This window comes from Arvicola amphibius, chromosome 15 (assembly GCF_903992535.2).
Source record: "Arvicola amphibius chromosome 15, mArvAmp1.2, whole genome shotgun sequence".
Lineage (NCBI taxonomy): Eukaryota > Metazoa > Chordata > Mammalia > Rodentia > Cricetidae > Arvicola > Arvicola amphibius.
The window spans coordinates 30,993,225-31,011,314 of NC_052061.1; the positions used below are offsets into that span (position 1 = coordinate 30,993,225).

The 18,090-nt window shown below is 38.0% G+C and overlaps 1 protein-coding gene across 1 annotated transcript in view; it reads right to left on the reverse strand.

The window, feature by feature from the left end:
- Positions 1 to 284: 284 nt before the first annotated feature.
- Terb1 (telomere repeat binding bouquet formation protein 1) overlaps positions 285 to 18,090 on the reverse strand; it is a 54,185-nt gene continuing 36,379 nt past the window's right edge. Inside the window, exons 13-18 of the mRNA XM_038313345.1 lie at positions 14,119 to 14,183; positions 13,747 to 13,839; positions 6,832 to 6,981; positions 5,955 to 6,020; positions 1,585 to 1,707; positions 285 to 880 (exon numbers count right to left, since the gene is read on the reverse strand). Coding sequence (XP_038169273.1) covers positions 693 to 880; positions 1,585 to 1,707; positions 5,955 to 6,020; positions 6,832 to 6,981; positions 13,747 to 13,839; positions 14,119 to 14,183 — 685 coding nt within the window. The 3' untranslated portion in view covers positions 285 to 692. The remainder of the gene's footprint in view (positions 881 to 1,584; positions 1,708 to 5,954; positions 6,021 to 6,831; positions 6,982 to 13,746; positions 13,840 to 14,118; positions 14,184 to 18,090) is intronic.

Here is an 18,090-nt window from a genome sequence, read left to right on the forward strand (position 1 = left end):
GCAAGATGACTTGGTGGGTAAAGGCACTCGCTGCCTTACCTGACAAACTGAGTTCAACCCCTAGGACACAGTGCAAGGAAAAAACTAACTTCTGCACATTGTTTTCTCTGGCCGTCACATGTGCCCAAATATACAATAAATCAATACAATGTAATGAATAAACAAAGCAAGTAAACATACAGCAAAATGAGAATTTGATCACAGAATATGAGAGTGCTAGTACAACCTCATAATTGACCTTTAGAAGAGGAATCATTTCAATTAACAAATGGCAACCATTTATTTGTTGGGTGAGAGCCTTAGTTGAACAGCTTGAGAAATTGAGTTCTAGAGTGAACACTGGCACTAGGCAAAAATATTGAAAAGCAAATGTCTCATATAGTATTTGTGGCAATATAATGTTAAGTAATGTTTAAAGGCTGCTAATTTTTTCTTCTGATCTAAGTTCTTTGACTATAAGAAAAATTAAAGCCACAACATATTTGGCCTCAGAAAAATTCTATCTAATTTTCACATTTCTGAAAATGCATTTGCTTTATAAATTACTGTAATACTTTGAAGAGTTTGTATCACAAAAGTCATTTCAACTCTCATATCCTATCTCTTAAGAGTTTAGAAGAATATTTAACATTTTATATCTCCTAAGAAATTCTATTTTAAGAGTACAAACAAAAAACTTGAGTCTCTTCTAGTCATATGGCTGCACAGTTGGGGCCTCTGATCAGCTTGTAGTATTTGTGAGCAAGGTCTACAGCCTTTCGTCCTTGTTGAAAGGGGAAAGACCACAAAATTGAATTCCAATGATTTCCCATTTTTTTAACTCCATGGAAAAGATAATTTACTTCTTCTTTGGTAAAGTTTTTACGAATTCTTCGTTTTCCTGTAATGAATGGAAATTGTAGAATATATTAATACTTGCTGAAATAAGAAATCCTAAGACTCAAATAAATGTGTAACTTATTCCCTAGATATAAACTACAGAATAAGACAGTTCAATGCCAGAGACACTTTTTTTTTCTCGGTTTTTCGAGACAGGGTTTCCCTGTAGTTTCTAGAGCCTGTCCTGGAGCTAGCTCTTATAGACCAGGCTGGCCTCAAACTCAGAGACAGAGACACTTTTCAAATGGACATTTACTTCAGTTTAATAAATCACTAAGTGAGGTGCTATCACTGTAATTTCTTTAATATTATAACTTAATCATTGAAACACTATCCACATCTATCAATCAAAAAACAAGTTTATAAACATTAGATTTTAATGCAGCATTGCTGTGAGGATGGTTAACAAACAGCTTAACTATCTTACAGATACAGTCTTCTCAAAGGCTCCATAACTTCACAGAATAGAGAATAACATTTGTTATTCTGAACACCAGTTTTCATTGTTTTATTTTTAAGAGTCTTTTGAAGTTCACTTAAAAAATAAAACAGATGTACTATCTATAGAGGTGCTCAGCTTATCAAAACATAAAAGCAAAACGGGTTACATAATGGAAAAAGAAGTCTGTAGGTTTTCTTTTCTCTTCGCTTTTTTTCTTCTGAGACAGGTTTTTCCTATGTAGTGTGGGCTTGCCTCAAACTCACTATGTAGTCCATGCTCGCCTGGAACACGGAATCTTCTCGCCTTAGCCTCTAGAATGCTGGTATTACGAGCATGTTCCTCCAAACCTGGAAGTTTTTGACTATCTGGTTTTTGATGAATAGCTTCTATAACAGAAAGAATACACAGCTGGTCAACAGTTATTTCAGTTATCTCCTGGTGATTATTATAAGGAAGCAGTTTTATTATTACTGTGTGAGCATGTGATGTGTATGGACACGCTCATGCCATCGCATGCATGTGGAGAACAGAGAACAGCTTTGTGGAGTCAGTTCTCTTCTTCCACTTTGATATGGGCTCTGAGGATAAAACTCTGGTCATGAGGTTTAGCTGCAAGCATTTCTACTCCTGGTCTATCTCTCCAGTCCCAAGAATGGTTTCCTTCCACTTTGGAGTTCACTAATAACTTGTGTGCCGTTGTAGACAGATGCCAGAGAGACGCATATCAGCATTTCTGCTTGAGGATGCTACTTACTATGTAAGGGATAGATGTATAAAATTTGACACTTGCAAGCAAACAGTGCTGGCCATTTGTCTACCTTCCTAAGGTAAATGCGATGGTTTAAAACAAAAGAGAACATCTTCCCAGCAGAAGCTGAGAAGTCAGTGTTATTATTAGTAGTTAGTATTTAAAATGCAAGCTCCACGAAGGGTGAGACTTCTGAGTAGCTTAGTTACCACTGTATTGCCCAGGTTCAGAACAGTATCTCAGATACAGTAGACAACCACTAGTACTTGTTAAGAGAAAAGTTATTATTGATAAAACTATCTCAAAACTTGTATATGAAGTTACACCTTAGTTTTGGTAACGCTGGAAAACTGTTGTTACCCAGTTTCTTTGAAGTTTCATTTGATAAGTGACTTGATCTCCTTGTAATCAGGACTAGGCAGGTTATAACTTTTAGGATACTAAGGCCTTAAAAGTTGTTCACATAAAGCCCCCCATTTCCACCAATGCTGCCATTTTCCTGACTTACAAATTCTACAGCAGAGGACTGGGTAGTTTTGAAAAAGACTCTTCACTACATGGCCTTTTGAGTACAATTTTAAAAATTATTATTATTATTTATTATTATTATTATTATTATTATTATTTATTATTATTATTATTATTATTATTATTATTATTTAGGCTTTTTAGAAAGTCTTGCTATATAGTCACACTTGCCTCAAACTTATGAGCCTTCTGCCTTAGTTCTGGGATTAGAGACATGAGTCACACACCCAGCCTCAGTGCTATTCTTAATATCCACTGTGTGTTACAGAAGAAAATGGGAAAGAGGGCTTAATTCTAGAAATTTTTACTTGTCAAATTCTCTCAACACAGCAAGTCATCCTAAAAAGAGCTTTGGAGGAGTCATCAATACTTACATGGTATTCCTCAAAATGATAGGCTCAAATTTATGTATAAACTACAGTTAAATGAATGGTAGTGAGACACCTAATATGAAAGGGAAACTAATCAAGAGGGAAAAAGTGGTCACATATTAAATATTCATAGTTTGACTTAAAAGACAGATTAAACTGGATAATAGTGGTGCATACCTTTAATCCCAGCATTTAGGAGGCAGAGGCAGGGCAGATCTCTGTGAGTTCAAGGCCAGCTTGGTCTACAGAGTGAGTTCTAGGACAACTAGGGCAACACAGAGAAACCCTGCCCACCCACCCCCCACAAAAAAACAACAAAAAACAAAACAAAACAAAAAGCAAAAAAAGAGAGAGAAAGATTAAGAGTCAAATTAAAACTTCCTCAAAATATTCCTGTAAATTCTAACAAAGCAGGCAAATTATTAACTGCTTATTTTCAATTAACTAAGTCTAACCTACAAAAATAAGCATTTGGTATTTGAAGTCAATGTCACATAACAGTATTTAGGATCACTCTGCATAATTAGTATATAATCATAATTATGCCCATTTGCATGAGGTTTGCTGATTATTTTTCAATATAAATTAATTATAGACTAATTTTTAGTTATTTATTTACATTGAAGATACTACTGAAAAAAATCTATTGATAATTTGATGTCAAGTCCTTGCCAAGAAATTTTTTTTCTTTTTTTCTTTTTTTTGAGACAAAGTTTCTCTGTAAAAGCTCTAGCTGTCCTGAAACTTATTTTGTAGCCTCGAACTCACAGAGACCCACCTGCCTCTACCTCCTGAGTGCTGAGATAAAAGGCATGCACCACCATACTGAACTAAGAACAAAATTTCTAAGTGCAACATGTCTGTATGGGACAAAGTTTCCATTTTGTAATAGCTACTACAGAAACTATTACTATTACAGAAAAATAGGCATTTCATTCCAGGAACAGCACTTTATTCCTGTTATCCCAGCATTTGGGAGACTGAGCTATTCAGTATCTAAAAGAGTAGCACTGTACTTAATTTTAACTTACAAAAATAACCTTTTTGTTGGTTTTATATTTTATTTTTTGAGACAGGATCTGGCTGTGTATGTGCTCCGGCTGGTCTGGAACTTGCTATGTAGACCATGCTGGCCTTGAATTTCAGCAATTCTCATGCCTTTGCCTCCTGGGGGCTTGGATTATGGGAACATACCACCACACCTGCCTCTACATGAAGAACTCTGTTTTTTCAAGACAAGTTTTCTCTGTGTAACCACCCTGGCTGTCCCAGAACTCACTCTGTAGACCAGGCTGGTTTCAGACTTAGAGATCCACCAGCCTCTGCCTCCCGAGTGCTGGGATTAAAGGTTTGCACCACCACCACCACCACCACCAGGCTATGAAAACTTAAAAAAAGATTTATTTATTTTTATGTATATGTATGAGTCTACATAAGTTTATGTGCATCACATGAGTGCAGGTGCCCTCAGAGACTAGAGGGTGTCGGATCTCCTGGAACTTGAGTTATAGGTGGTTATGAACAACCTGATATGGGTACTGGGAATAAAACCCATGGCCTGTTCAAGAGCAGTAAGCACTCTCAACTACTTAACTACTTCTCCAGCTCCACAAATAACTTTTAATGCAGAGAAAGACTCAAGATGTATAAAGTGAATTTTAAGTAGCTTTCAAGGTTTGGCAGTGAAAATAACCAAATAAATGCTAAGTGAGACAAAATGCTTTTGGGATACACAAGTTCAAAATCTGTAATAAACAAGAGAGTAGCTCCACTGATATTACTAATCTCCAGGTGACACTAATGAGACCCCACTGCACTTTCTTAACCTGAAGGTATTAGTTTCCTAGGATTAGAAGAAAATGATAACACTCTTGAAATCTCTCTGATAAATTTGGAATGATGAAAAGCCAGAAGCTCTAACCTTACAGTTAAATTAAAATTGCACAATCAATCAATAAATCAGTCAATCAATCAGTATGTATAGAAGTCAGAGGTCAATGTTGGGTTTCTTCCTTTTATCACTTGCCACCTACATCTTTTAGACAGGTTCTCTAGCTGAACCTGAAACTCACCTATTGGCAGGACTGGATACCCTGTTGGTTCAGGGAAGTATTTGCCTGTCTCTGCCCTGCCAGCACTAAACTACAGATGTACCACCATGTCCAGCATTTATGTGATGCTAGAGATCCAAACTCAGGTCCCTGTGCTTGTACAGCAAGCACTCAGCTGACTCATCTCCCTATTCCTTAGCATTCTATAAGCTAACTTACTAAGGATTTTTATTTTAAAAGAGAAACTTAATTTACTCCATTTGTCTCTTTAATTTTTATTGTTTAAAATTCAGTAGTTATGAGAAGCCTTCTATAATGTCTCTTTGAAGTACTTGTACACAGAATAACTTTCTTGAAATTTGAACCAGATATAACAAGCATTTCTAGATGTCTTGCACTTGAATCTAAGTTCTGTGATTTCCAACTGATTATTAACACAATCAAAGGACATAATATCTATAAAACACCTAACATGTATCTGATGCTTAGTAAATGTCAGGATTGGAGAGATGGCTCAGTGGTTAAGTGCACCAGAGGACCAGGGTTCAATTCCTAGCACCTACAGAGTGGCTTACAACCCTCTACAACTCCAGTTTCAGGAGATCTGGTATCGTCTTTGGACTCCATGAACACTACATACACTTGGTGCAATACATACATGCAGGCAAATAATCATACACATAAAATAAATCTATAATGCCAGTTAAAAATAAATAAATAAAAAGACATGTCTGTTTCCTAGAGAGAATTCCCCAGGTAGCAGGCAACAAGTAAACAAACACCATAGAGAGGAAAAGACTGTCTCTTTTCAATAGGTATAATCTCATACAAGCCAAGCATTATCATTTTAACTAATTAATGAGAACAGGCATTCATCTGCTCTCTTTTTAGTAATATGTAGAATTTAAGCTTATTTAAAAATTAAATATATTCACTTAGTCCTTCAGAGGCAGTAGACACTTTACTAAGTTGTCTTCTTCTACGGGGAGTCAGCAAAATTTCTGAAAAATATAGAAAACATTTAGTATACTTAGGATATCAATCTAAGTAGTCATATATCAATTCTATTATAGTATGATACGTGTTACCCTTGTCTAGTGGGAATCCTTAAGTGAACTAGAAATAATTTTGTTTGTTATTGTATTTCCTACTGTGTGTGAGTGTTTTGCCTGCTTGTGTGTATGCATACTGCATGTGTGCCTGAAAAGGGTGTTTGATTCCCTGGAGCTGGAATTGCAGATGGTTGTGATGCTGGGACTGAATGAACCTGGGTCATCTGTAAGAGCAGTCAAGCGCTCGTAACTGCTGAGCTATCTCCCCAGACTGACGTTTTTTGGGGTTTTGGGTTTGAAACAGGGTTTCTCAGTGTTGCCCTAGCTGTCCAAGAACTAGCTATGTAAAACAGGCTGTCCTTGAACTCAGGGATCTGCCTAACTCTGCTTCCCAAGTAATGAAAATAAAAGACATGTGCCACCACACCTAGATCTTTTTTTGTTTTTTGAGGCAGCGTATCAGATAGATCAGTGTGGCCCCAAACTCTGTATATTTAAGGTAGGCCCTGAATTCCTGATTCTCTTGCCTCTACCTCCCAAAGGCTGAGAATACAGGTATGTGCCACCATACCCAGTTTACAGAGAATTTTTAAGTCATTATAGACTAAATCTACTCTAGTATATCTTAAGTTATTGGTAATCTAGAGATAGGTTTTCTTTTCAACAGTATTTTACACTCTCTAGTCAATACACCTAATACTTTAGATGACAGTTCAGAATGTGTAGCCATAATTACAGTTAAAGTTGCTAAATTAATTACCTTTGTCACAGATAAGTGCTTTCCTTAATTCACTTTTATATTTATCTTCAGCTTCCATAATGACTTTATGATAATCACATTGGTATGTACAAGAGTGCAAAAGCTTGCTAAAATTTCGACTGTTGAGTAGTTTTCTCACCGCTATGCAACCTGAAAGAAAACAAATTAAGTTGACATATAGATATTCTAAAATTATATACTAATAACGCTGTGAAAGTAGACACCCTTGCCAGGCGGTGGTGGTGCAAGCCTTTAATCCCAGCACTCGGGAGGTAGAGGCAGGCAGATCTCTATGAGTTTAAGGCCAGCCTGGTCTACCAGAGCTAGTTCCAGGACAGGCACCAAAGCTACAGAGAAACCCTGCCTCGAAACCGCCCCCCAAAAAGAAAATAGACACCTCTAAGATGATAAACTGAAGTAAAATTAGAAATGTATGAAGTATTTCAAGAAACCTCAACTCATCTCAGAGAGTAAAAAATATAAATAAATACAAAGAAATAAGAGGTTACAATCACTCAGAAAAGAAGCATCCAACTCACTGTGGCAACACATGCCTACAATCGTAAGTTCTTAGGAGGCCTGGGCAGAAGGGTAAGAGGTTTGCAAGTTCAATCTGGCTTGGGCAATTTTGTGAAATCTGGTCTCAAAACAAACAAACAAACAAAAAACAAAACAAAAAACCCCAAAATACAAACAAGACAAAAAATTAAAGGGCTACTACAGGTCAGCGTACAGTGCTTGTCTAGCATGTGCAAAGCCCTAGGTTCAGTTTTGAAAAAGAAAAAGGGCTAAGGATTAGTTCAGTTGGTACAATATTTGACTAACATTCACAAAACTCCGGATTAAATCCTTAGCACAGCAAAAAATTGGGAACACACCTGTAATCCCAGCATTTAGGAGCCAGAGGCAAGAAAATCAGAAGTTCATGACTATCCTTGCTTACACTATCAACTGGAGGCCAGTCTGGGATATGTGAGACTGTCTCCAATAAACAAATAGAAAAGCAAAAGATGATTTTTTTTGTTTTATGTTTGAGTAGATAAAAGATTTCATCTTTGCCTAACTTATGTACAATACACAGTTTATCCTTGTATTAACATAGACATGTATGTATGTTGTCTTTAAAAGTTTATATATTTTCAGGACAAGGAAACCAGACACCAGTAAAAACAGACGGCCCAGGTGATCCAGCATCCAAAACAGTTTTAAGGCTGCTGGCTGAGATGGTCCAACCTCACAAACTATTCCAGTCAAGATTTAGAAATTCACAGTCTTTACTATATTTCTAAATCCCCACACCCTTACCCTGGTGAGAGGTATTTTTCTCATGGCTAGTCCCCGACAGGTTCTCACAAAGATACTAGCACCCAAAAACAACAGGAAGTAGTCTAGAGAATGATGCCCAAATTCCCATAAAAGATGGGTTATGGATGCTTGTTATCATTTAAGGGGGGTTGATTACAAGTTGTTATTGGTCATAGTCATGAAAAAAGCTACACAAAAGAGTTAAACTCAAAGATCTCTTTTTTAAAAGAAAAAAAAATGGGACTAAAATATAGGAACGAAAGGAAAAGGATAGATTATTGAATCTACTTTAATCTTAAACTGGGGCTGGAGAGATGGCTCAGAGGTTGAGAGCACTAACTGCTCTTCCAGAGGTCCTGAGTTCAATTCCCAGTAACTACATGGTGGCTCACAACCATCTGTAATGAGATCTGGTGCCCTCTTCTGGCCTGAAGGCATACATGCAGGAAGAACCCTGTATATATAATTAATAAATAAGTCTTTAAAATAAAAAAACTACTAATCTCAAAATATTTTACATTGGTATGAATTTTGGTTTAATCACATAAATTAAAAGTTAATTTTGTTTTACTGTATTTATGTTTCTACTCTTGTTTGAGATACTGTGCTTATGCAGTTGATTTAAAGATATAAAGTATAATTAAAAATACAGGCTAGCAGTTAGTCGTCTATAGCAATCAAACTTGCAGTCACATTAGGTATATTTTCAAGGTTAACCAGATAAATTTAGATAGATGGTCTTCACACACTTCAAAGACCTACAGAATATGCCATTTAATATGTTTAACAACTTAAGGCTTTTCATGACAATGAGAAACATTTGCTCCCGGCAGCTTCAATCTACTTCAGATGAGGTGGTGGGCATTGAAAAACCCCCATGTGGGGCTGGAGAGATGGCTCAGAGGTTAAGAGCACTGGCTGCTCTTACAGAGGTCCTGAGTTTAATTCCCAGCAACCACATGGTAGCTCATAACCATTTATAATGAGATCTGGTGCCCTATTCTGGTGTGTGTGTGTGTGCAGGCATGCAGGCTAAATAAATATTAAAAAAAAAAAGAAAAAATCCCGTGTGGAGTTTTCTTTCCTTGTGGCAAAAGTTAACCACTGAGCAAGAAACTACCCTTGTCTCAATTGCTGACAGTATAGTGTCCAAAATAGACCAACAGGACACAAAAGCAAGTAACTACCAGGCTGGGCGGTGGTCACACACACCTTTAATCCCAGCAGAGGCAGGCAGATCTTTGTGAGTTCAATGCCAGCCTGGTCTACAAGAGCTAGTTCCAGGACAGGTTCCAAAGTTACAGAGAAACCATGTCTCAAAAAACCAAAAAAAAAGTTACTATCAAACTTTGCCAAGACAAGGTAGGAGAGCCCCTCAAAATTTCATGCTTCTCAAAAATGTCTATCAAATACACTAGGCCTGTATACCAAAGTTGGATGCCCCAACATTACAGAAGAACTTTGGGTGACCCTCCAGGCAGCCAGATGTTCCTGTCATTAGTAACATTATAGTCTTCTGGAGTCTTTAATAGAGTTAAAGACTAAATAACTAGACTTACAGTTTTCCTTAGTTATGATAAAAGGTAAATTGGGTATAAAACTTTAAACTCACGAAGATAAGATAATAGAACATTTTCTCTAAATTTGCCAAATACAAATGGACTGGATGTTGTATTTGTAATTCTTACTTGATAACTGGTTTTGTTGTCTATAATTTTACTATGTTAAAAGTTAAAACCTTCCTTTTTATTTGGATAAAAATAGGAAAATGCTATGGAATAATTTTTCTGTACATTGTGAAAATGTGTTGCTCTAGTTGTTAATATAAAGTTGATTGGCTGATAGCTAGGCAGGATTTTCAGGACAGAGAGAATGCTGGGAAGAAAAAGTGGGGAGTCAGAGGAATCTCAAGCCAGATGTAAAAGAAGCAACATGGGAAGTTCAGAGATGAGGTAAACAAGCCTCAGGGCTGCACATAGATTAAAATAAATGTTAATTTAATTCATAAGAGCTGGCTGGAGACAAGCCTAAGCAATTGGCCGAGCATTTATAATTAATAATAAGTCACTGTGTGGTTTTTTGGGAGCAGGTTGGCAGGACAGAAAAACTCTGCCCTCATTGGATAAGAGGTCAAGAACCTGAAAACACATGATCTTAATCCTGGCCATTGGTAACAGAGCTACAAAATGAGAACCAACATCAATAAATAAAAAAAAAGAAATGAATGAGTTAATAATGAATAAGTCACCAGTTTTACGAGGAAAAGGCTCCAGATAAACTAACATTTAAAGTTCAGTAAAATGACAAAAATAATTAAAATCAATTAACTGGTTTTAGAGGGAAAATGAAGCTTTGAGTAGCTTTAACGTATAAAAATAAGTAGAAGGGTTAAGAAAGGGAGAGAGAGGAGGGACAGGATGATGATGATGATGATGATGATGAAGAGGAAGAGGAGGAGGAGGAGAAGGAAGAGGAGGAGGAAGAGGAGGAGGAGGAGGAAGAGGAGGAGGAGGAGGAGGAAGAGGAGGAGGAGGAGGAGGAAGAGGAGGAGGAGGAGGAGGAAGAGAAAAAGAGAAAGAGAATAAGTCATAGTCATAGCCATAGTCATAGTCTAATATGTGCGAGTCCCCTAAATTCAATCCTCAGTGATGGAAAGAGTGCATGTGATAGTGAACAAGAGGGTAAGTGCCACGTTTTAGGGTATAGTGATACACTTTGTGTTTTAACAAATAAAGCTTACCTGAAGATAAGAGTGCAGACTTAAGCCATTAGAGGCCAGGGAATGGTGGCACACACCTTTAATCCCAGGACTCAGGAGATAGAGGCAGAGGAATCTCTGTTAGTTCAAGGCTGTCCTGGGCTACTCAAGATTGAATCTGTCTAAAAGGAAAACAGAGCTCACAAAAAGGTGATCCCAGCACTTGGGACTTGGGATTCCATGCCTTTAATACCAGCACTAGGGAGGGAAGATATGGATGAGCGGAGGGAAGAATATGAGGCAGGAGTAGACAGGAGCTCAGTGCAGTCTGAGGAGACAGTCTGAGGACAGGATCACCGACTTGGTCTCAGCATTGGTAGTGGTAAAAGGTCTCACTAGTGGTTGGCCGCACTGCTCCTCTCATTCTTCAGCTTTTGCCCCAATATCTGACTCCAGGTTTTATTTATTAAGACTAGTTAGAATTCATGGTACATTAGGGAATTAATAGAATGAGTGTATTGAGAGAGAAGGAATCAAGAAGAGTCACCAACAGAAGTAGAATACTACCCTGGCATGGGTATACATGCTGATAATTCCAACACTTGAAGGGCAGAGGCAGGAGGATCACTGAAAATTCAGTACAAGTCTGGTCTACACAGAAAAGACTCCACAATCAAACTTCATCTCAAAAGATCCCTCTCAGGGCTAGGGAGATGGCTCAGTGGTTGAGGGCACTACCTGTTCGTTCAGAGAACCAGGGTTCAATTCTCAGTATCCACATGGCGGCTCACAACAGTCTGTAACTCCAATTCTGGGGTGCCTAACACTCTGTTCTGGGCTCCTTGGGCATCAGACACAAGTGATGCACAGGCATATATGCAAGCAACCCCCCCCCACACACACAAATTCCTCTTCCCTAAAGGAAAAAGGGATGGTAGACAGAGCAGATGGACATTTAAAGGGAAAGCAAACTGTATTAAGTATTTAGATTTCTTTTCCTTTTCTTTTTCTTTTTGGTTTTTCGAGACAGGGTTTCCCAGTAGCTATGGAGCATGTCCTGGAACTAGCTCTTGTAGACCAGGCTGGCTTCGAACTCATAGAGATCCACCTGTTTTTGCCTCCCAAGTGCTGGAATTAAAGACGTGTACCACCACCACCCAGCTAGTATTTGGATTTTTAGGATGAGGAAAAATAAGCTTGGTTCAGGTAGGACAAATGGATGTAACAGTCCAAACTATTTGCTTAGGTATTCTGTAATGAACTCAAGAGGGTACTATAAATGCTGTGAAATTGATACAACAGTATTCAGCATCTACTAGACATGACTACCTAATCAAGGAGTTCAGAGTTTCAGCACTGAAATATTAGGTTAATCTGGGAGTGATAGCTCATAGCTGACTCTCAGACTAGCCTAGGCTATATAGTAGGTTCCAAGCCAGCCTGATTACAGTGTGATACTCTGTTTCAAAATCAGATAAAAAGAAATTTGAGACTAAACCACAATTTTTATATTAATGTTGTCTGTGGCGGTTTGGATAAGAATGGCCCCATAGGTGCATATATTTGAATGCTTAGTCAAAAGGGAGTGGCACTACTTGAGAAGGATTAGGGGGTGTGGCCTTATTGTATGAAGTATGTCACTGGGGGTAGGCTTTCAGATTTCAAAAGTCCAGAATCTTTCTCTCTCGGCCTACAGACCAGTATGTAGCTCTCAGCTACTCCTCCAGCACCTGCCTGCATGCCATCTTGAAAAAAAAACTGTGACTATGACACTGACTGTTTGCTTGTGTGTCTGAGAGATGAGGTAGTAACACATGGCCTAAGATAGCCTGGAATTTGTAGGCTCTAATAATAATGACCTTTTCTGCCTCAAAATCTCCTCAATTTCTTTCTACATTTTTTATTTTAGCTTTTCAAAACAGGGTTTCTCTCTGTAACTGCCCTGGCTGTCCTGGAACCCTGTCTATAAACTAGGCTGGCCTTGAATTCATAGAGATCCGCCTACCTCTGCCTCCCGAGTGCTGGGATTAGAGGCATGTGCCACCACCACCCAGAATGCCTCAATATCTTAAGTAGCTGGAATACAGGTGTGCTGATTTAAAGAAAGGTACTGCAAATATAAATAAAGAAAAAGAAAAGAAAGATTTTACAATTATATGACAGACGAGAGAGGATATGGGATTTATATATGGTTATACATCAGCTTCAGAATAACAGATGAAAGTCTTCATCTAAAATACAATACTGATGTTCTGAACTGAACATGGAACAACCTCAGTTTTCTCTATAGAACAGTGAACGTGAAGAAAAGAGGAAGTTGGGCAGTGGTGGTGCATTCCTTTAATCCTAGTACTCGGGAGGCAGAGGCAAGCGGACTATGTGAGTTGGGGCCGGCCTAGTCTAAAGAGCTAGTTCCAGGACAGACAGCTAGGACTGTTACACAGAGAAACCCTGCTTAGAAAAAAAAGAGAAGAACAAAAGAGAAAATTGTAGGATGTGAAGAAAAGTTTAGATCAGATCGATAAAATCTTATAGAAAAACATCAGCAGTGGGGCATGGGACACTAGGAACATTAATAAATTTACTAGCAATATAAAACTATATATGGATACATAATACCTTTTTAAAGCATAATATAAATATTTCTCTATTCTCTAAAAACATTTATCTTGCTCATTTAAAGTTATAGACAGTGTTGTGACATAAACAACAATAATAGACATATTAATTGCATTTACTCATATGGGCATGACGTAATGCAAAACAGACAATATTGATTTGAATGCTTTCAAAATTCAGATTGTCATATATTCAAAAGAGATGAAATTAAATCATAAGGCAGAAGTGTTATAAATTCCAGTAAGTAGCACATAGATTCAATTATGAAATTATTATAATTAAAAAATATTTACCTGAGCACTTATATTTCAACATTTTGAAAGACTTGTCAGTTGCTTGAAAACCAACTTCTTTATCTATTATGTCTAAACACAATGTAAATGGATCTAAAAAAATGCAAAACATTGATTTTTTTGTTTAATGGAAAGGTTCTGAAATTTATAATGTTTATTAAACATCAGATTTTCATACATTTTCTCTCACTATGACATATCCAGTCATCTTAGTGGATAAAGAGAAAGATACTGCATAAGAATAAATGGTAATAAAGGCCAGAGACAAAAATATGGCTTACACAGAACAGATATACTAATTTACATTTGAGTTTCAGTCATCCAAATACCTATTTTCTTGAAATACCAAAGAAGAAACACTTTAAATCATACCTGTTACTGGTAGCTGCTGCTTTCTATTTTTGACAGTGTGAATCGGATGTTTAACAACATGGTCACTAAAAGAAAATGAATACTACATTAAGAGAAATAAAGGTGTCGGGGAAATTTTAAACAGTATTGTGGCTCTGAATGTCTGGCAGGCAGATGGAGCTGTTTCCAAAACCAACTGCTATAATCTGAATGTCAAGTGTGCCCCCAAAGTTCATCATTCAAATCCTGATCCTCAGCTTGGCACTACTGGGAGACTTTGAGATCTTTAGGAAGTGGGGCCTTGTACAAGGTCTTAAAGTCACCAGGTGTACATCCTTGAAGGGGACTGTGCCACCCTGGATTGTTCTATTTCTTCTGTTTCTGTTAGCTCATGAGGTAAGTAGTCTGCTCCAACAGATGCTCCTGACCCTCTATGCTGCCCTTGCTAGAGAACCCAAAGCAAAGGGCACTTAGCCCACTATGTCAGACTGTAACTTCCCAAACCATGAGTCAAAACAAACCTATTCTCTATAACAGTTAATTGCCTCAGGTATTGTGTAATGATGGCAGAAAGCTGACTACCACACCAACAAATTTGGCTAAAGTAGCGTCTGCAATAGTCAGTGTCTTATTTGTAGAAGTAAACAAGACTCCAGAGAATAAAAACATCGATTAGAAGAAGATATAAGCAAAATATTTTTTTTTAAAAAAATCACTAACAGAGGGCTAGGGATGTAGCTCCCCTCTCTCTAAAACAAAACAAAACAAAAAAAAAACCCAAGTTCCCTATATCCCAAACTGACCTTAAACTTGCTCTGTAAAAAGGGTGACTTTGAAAATTTTTTAATTGATTTATTAAAAATTTCCACCTCCTCCCATTTCTCTCTTCCTCCCCCTTCCTCTCCAGTCCTAAGAGAAGTCAGGGTGCCCTGCCCTGTGAAAAGTCCAAGGCCCTCCCCACTCCATCCAGGTCTAGGAAGGTGTGTATCCAAACAGACTAGGCTCCCAAAAAGCCAGTAAATGCAGTACAATCAAAACCCAGTGCCATTATCATTGGCTTCTCAGTCAGCCTTTATTGTCAGCCACATTCAGAGAGTCTGGTTTGATCACATGCTCATTCAGTCCCAGTCCAGCTGGCCTTGGTGACAAACTAATCAAATGGACTTTGAAATTTTTTATCCTTCTACCTCTACCTCTCAAGTGCTGGAATTACGTGTTACCACACCCACTTTATGTGGTAAAGGACATACACCTGTTTAATTCCTAGCATATGACAAAGTATGTAAGTGGGAGAAATGGATCAATGAATTAGTCTGGGTTCTACAGAATACAGAAAAAAATAAAATTTAAAAGAAGAAAAGATAAACTAGGGATATAACTCAGCTGGTAAAGGGTCTGCCTAACATTTGTGAAGCCCTGGGTTCAGTCCCTAGTACTATATAAACTGTGTGTGGTAATTCATACCTTAATCTCAGCACTCAGAAGGTAGAAGAGGAAGGATAAAAAAAATTCAAAGTCATCCTCTAATACAGAGTGAGTTTAAGGACAGTCTGGGAATACAGACTTGATTTCAAGAAAAAAAAAAAGAGGAAGAGGAAAAAAACGGAAGAAATGAAGGCCAAAAGGGAGAGAACAAAATCAGTGGGAGAAGAACACAGAGGACAGGATAGCAAACAATAATCTAACAATAATCACTGTCACTATCTGTGATAGTTTGAATGCAATTGGCCCCCATAAGATCATAGGGAGTGGCACTATTAGGAAGCATGACCTTGTTGGAATGAGTACGGACTTACTGGGGTCATTGTGGGGGTGGACTTTGAGGTTTCCTTTGCTCAAGCTATGTTCATCTCTCCAGTGTTCTACAAATGCTTAGACCAAAGGGGTGATCATGACCCCAGACTGCATCTCTGGACTATATCTGTTTCCACCAAACCTCAGACTGCTAAAATGCAAGTATGAGTAACTCAAACTGACACTAAATTAATAATAGCTAAGATGGAAACATGGCCAATGTTAGAGTGAGTGCTCTGCAGTTGAGAGCACTGGCCAGTTAAGAGTTCTTACAGAGGACACAGATTTGATTCCCAGCACACACATGTCACAGCTGTCTATAACCAGTCTCTAGGGATCCAATGCCTCTGTAGGCATCAGGCACACATAGTGCATAGACATGGATGCACAAAATAATAAATAAAAACAGGGTCAATTGGAAAAGAGGAAAAAGAGTATGGGTGAAAACCTTGGAACAGAAGGCAAAAAGGCTGGCCCCAAAACATATCTCAGCATTCTGCAATTTTCTATCCCTGAGGAATGAGGTTAAAATCATCACTGAGAAGAGTCTTGACAGAGCTTCCACACAGCACTGCTAAACTGCCTCATTTTCTCAGTTCTGACTAAAGTGTAAATTTTCCTTTGACTTGTTTCTGTTTTTTTCTTTTAGACACTGATCAAAAGCCTAAGCATGTTTTTATTGCACTCTGGACTTTTTCTCTTTCTTTGAAACCCTCTTCCTCTTCCACTGAAAAGCTCCTTATGGACTGACATTGCTCGGTATGCCAGTTTTCTTTTGTAAGCATAATTTCTAAAATTCAGATTTGATTATCTTAGGGTTTCTGTTGCTGTGATGAAACACCATAATCAAAAGCAAGCTGAGGACAAAAGGGTTTATTTGGCTTACACTTCCATGTTGTATAGCCCATCACTGAAGAAGTGTGGACAGGAACTCAAATAGGACAGGTACCTGGAGGCAGGAGCTGAGGCAGAGGCCATGAAAGAGTGCTGCTTATTAGCCTGCTCTCTACATGGCTTGCACAGTCTTATAAAACCCAGGACCACCAGCCCAGGGAGAGCAAAACTCACAATGAGCTAGGCCCTGTCCCATAAACCACTAATTCTTAAAAAAAAAAAAAAAGAAAGAAAAGAAAAGAAAAGAAAAGGTCCTATAGGCTTCCATACAGCCCCGATCTTATCGAGGTATTTCCTTAATTGAGATTCCTCCCTCTCAGATGACTTTAGCTTGTGTCAAGTTGACATGAAACTATCCAACACAACTTCAGGAACTTGGGACACAATTCAGTTGGTAGAATGCATGCCTAAAATCATGAAGCCCTGCTTTGACCACTAGCATTATATAAACCTTGGGTAGTAGTACACATAAAGGTAACTTCAAGGTCATCATCAGTTAAACAGGTCATTGAAGGCGTTTTTTTTGTATTCATGAGACCCTGTTTCAAGAAAGAAAATAAGCAAGAATGTCTTCATGGGCTCCCCACATCCTCTGGATTAAACTTCCATATTCTGAGAACAACATGCAAAGCCCTTGATTAACTAGCATCCATATCTCCTCATTCAAATTATTTTAAAAAACTTTAGAACGCTGGACAGTGGTGGTGTACACCTTTAATCCCAGCACTCAGGAGGCAGAAGCAGGTAGATCTCTGTGAGTCTGAGGCCAGTCTAGTCTACAGAGTTCCAGGACAGATAGGGCTCTTACACAAAGAAACCTTGTCTCAAAAAAGAAAACAAACAACAATGCAACCTTTAGAGCTGAGGATGTAGCTCAGTTGGTAGAGTATTTATCCAGTGTCAACTGGTCACGGGTTCAATCCCCAGCACTGTAAAACGTGGGTGTGGTCATACTTGCCTGTAATATCAGCACCTGGGAGGTAGAAGTAGGAGGGTCAGAATTTCAAGGTCATTCTCAGCTACATACAAGTTTGGGATATAGGAGATCCTGTCTCAACTGTTTTCCTCTCCCATTCGTGCTCATGGAAAGCAACCCTAATGAAAGACAGTGAGGCACACAAGCACATACACTATAAGGCCTGGGAGTAGGAAGGGCACTCACTAGAAGAAAAAAGGTATTGGCAGAGGATAAGAATACTGTGAAAGGGAAATAAGATAAAGTATATTTTATATGTATGAAATTATAAAAGGATAAATACATTTTTTTTTTAAAAAAAAAGGAAACAAAAAGATTTCCTACATTAG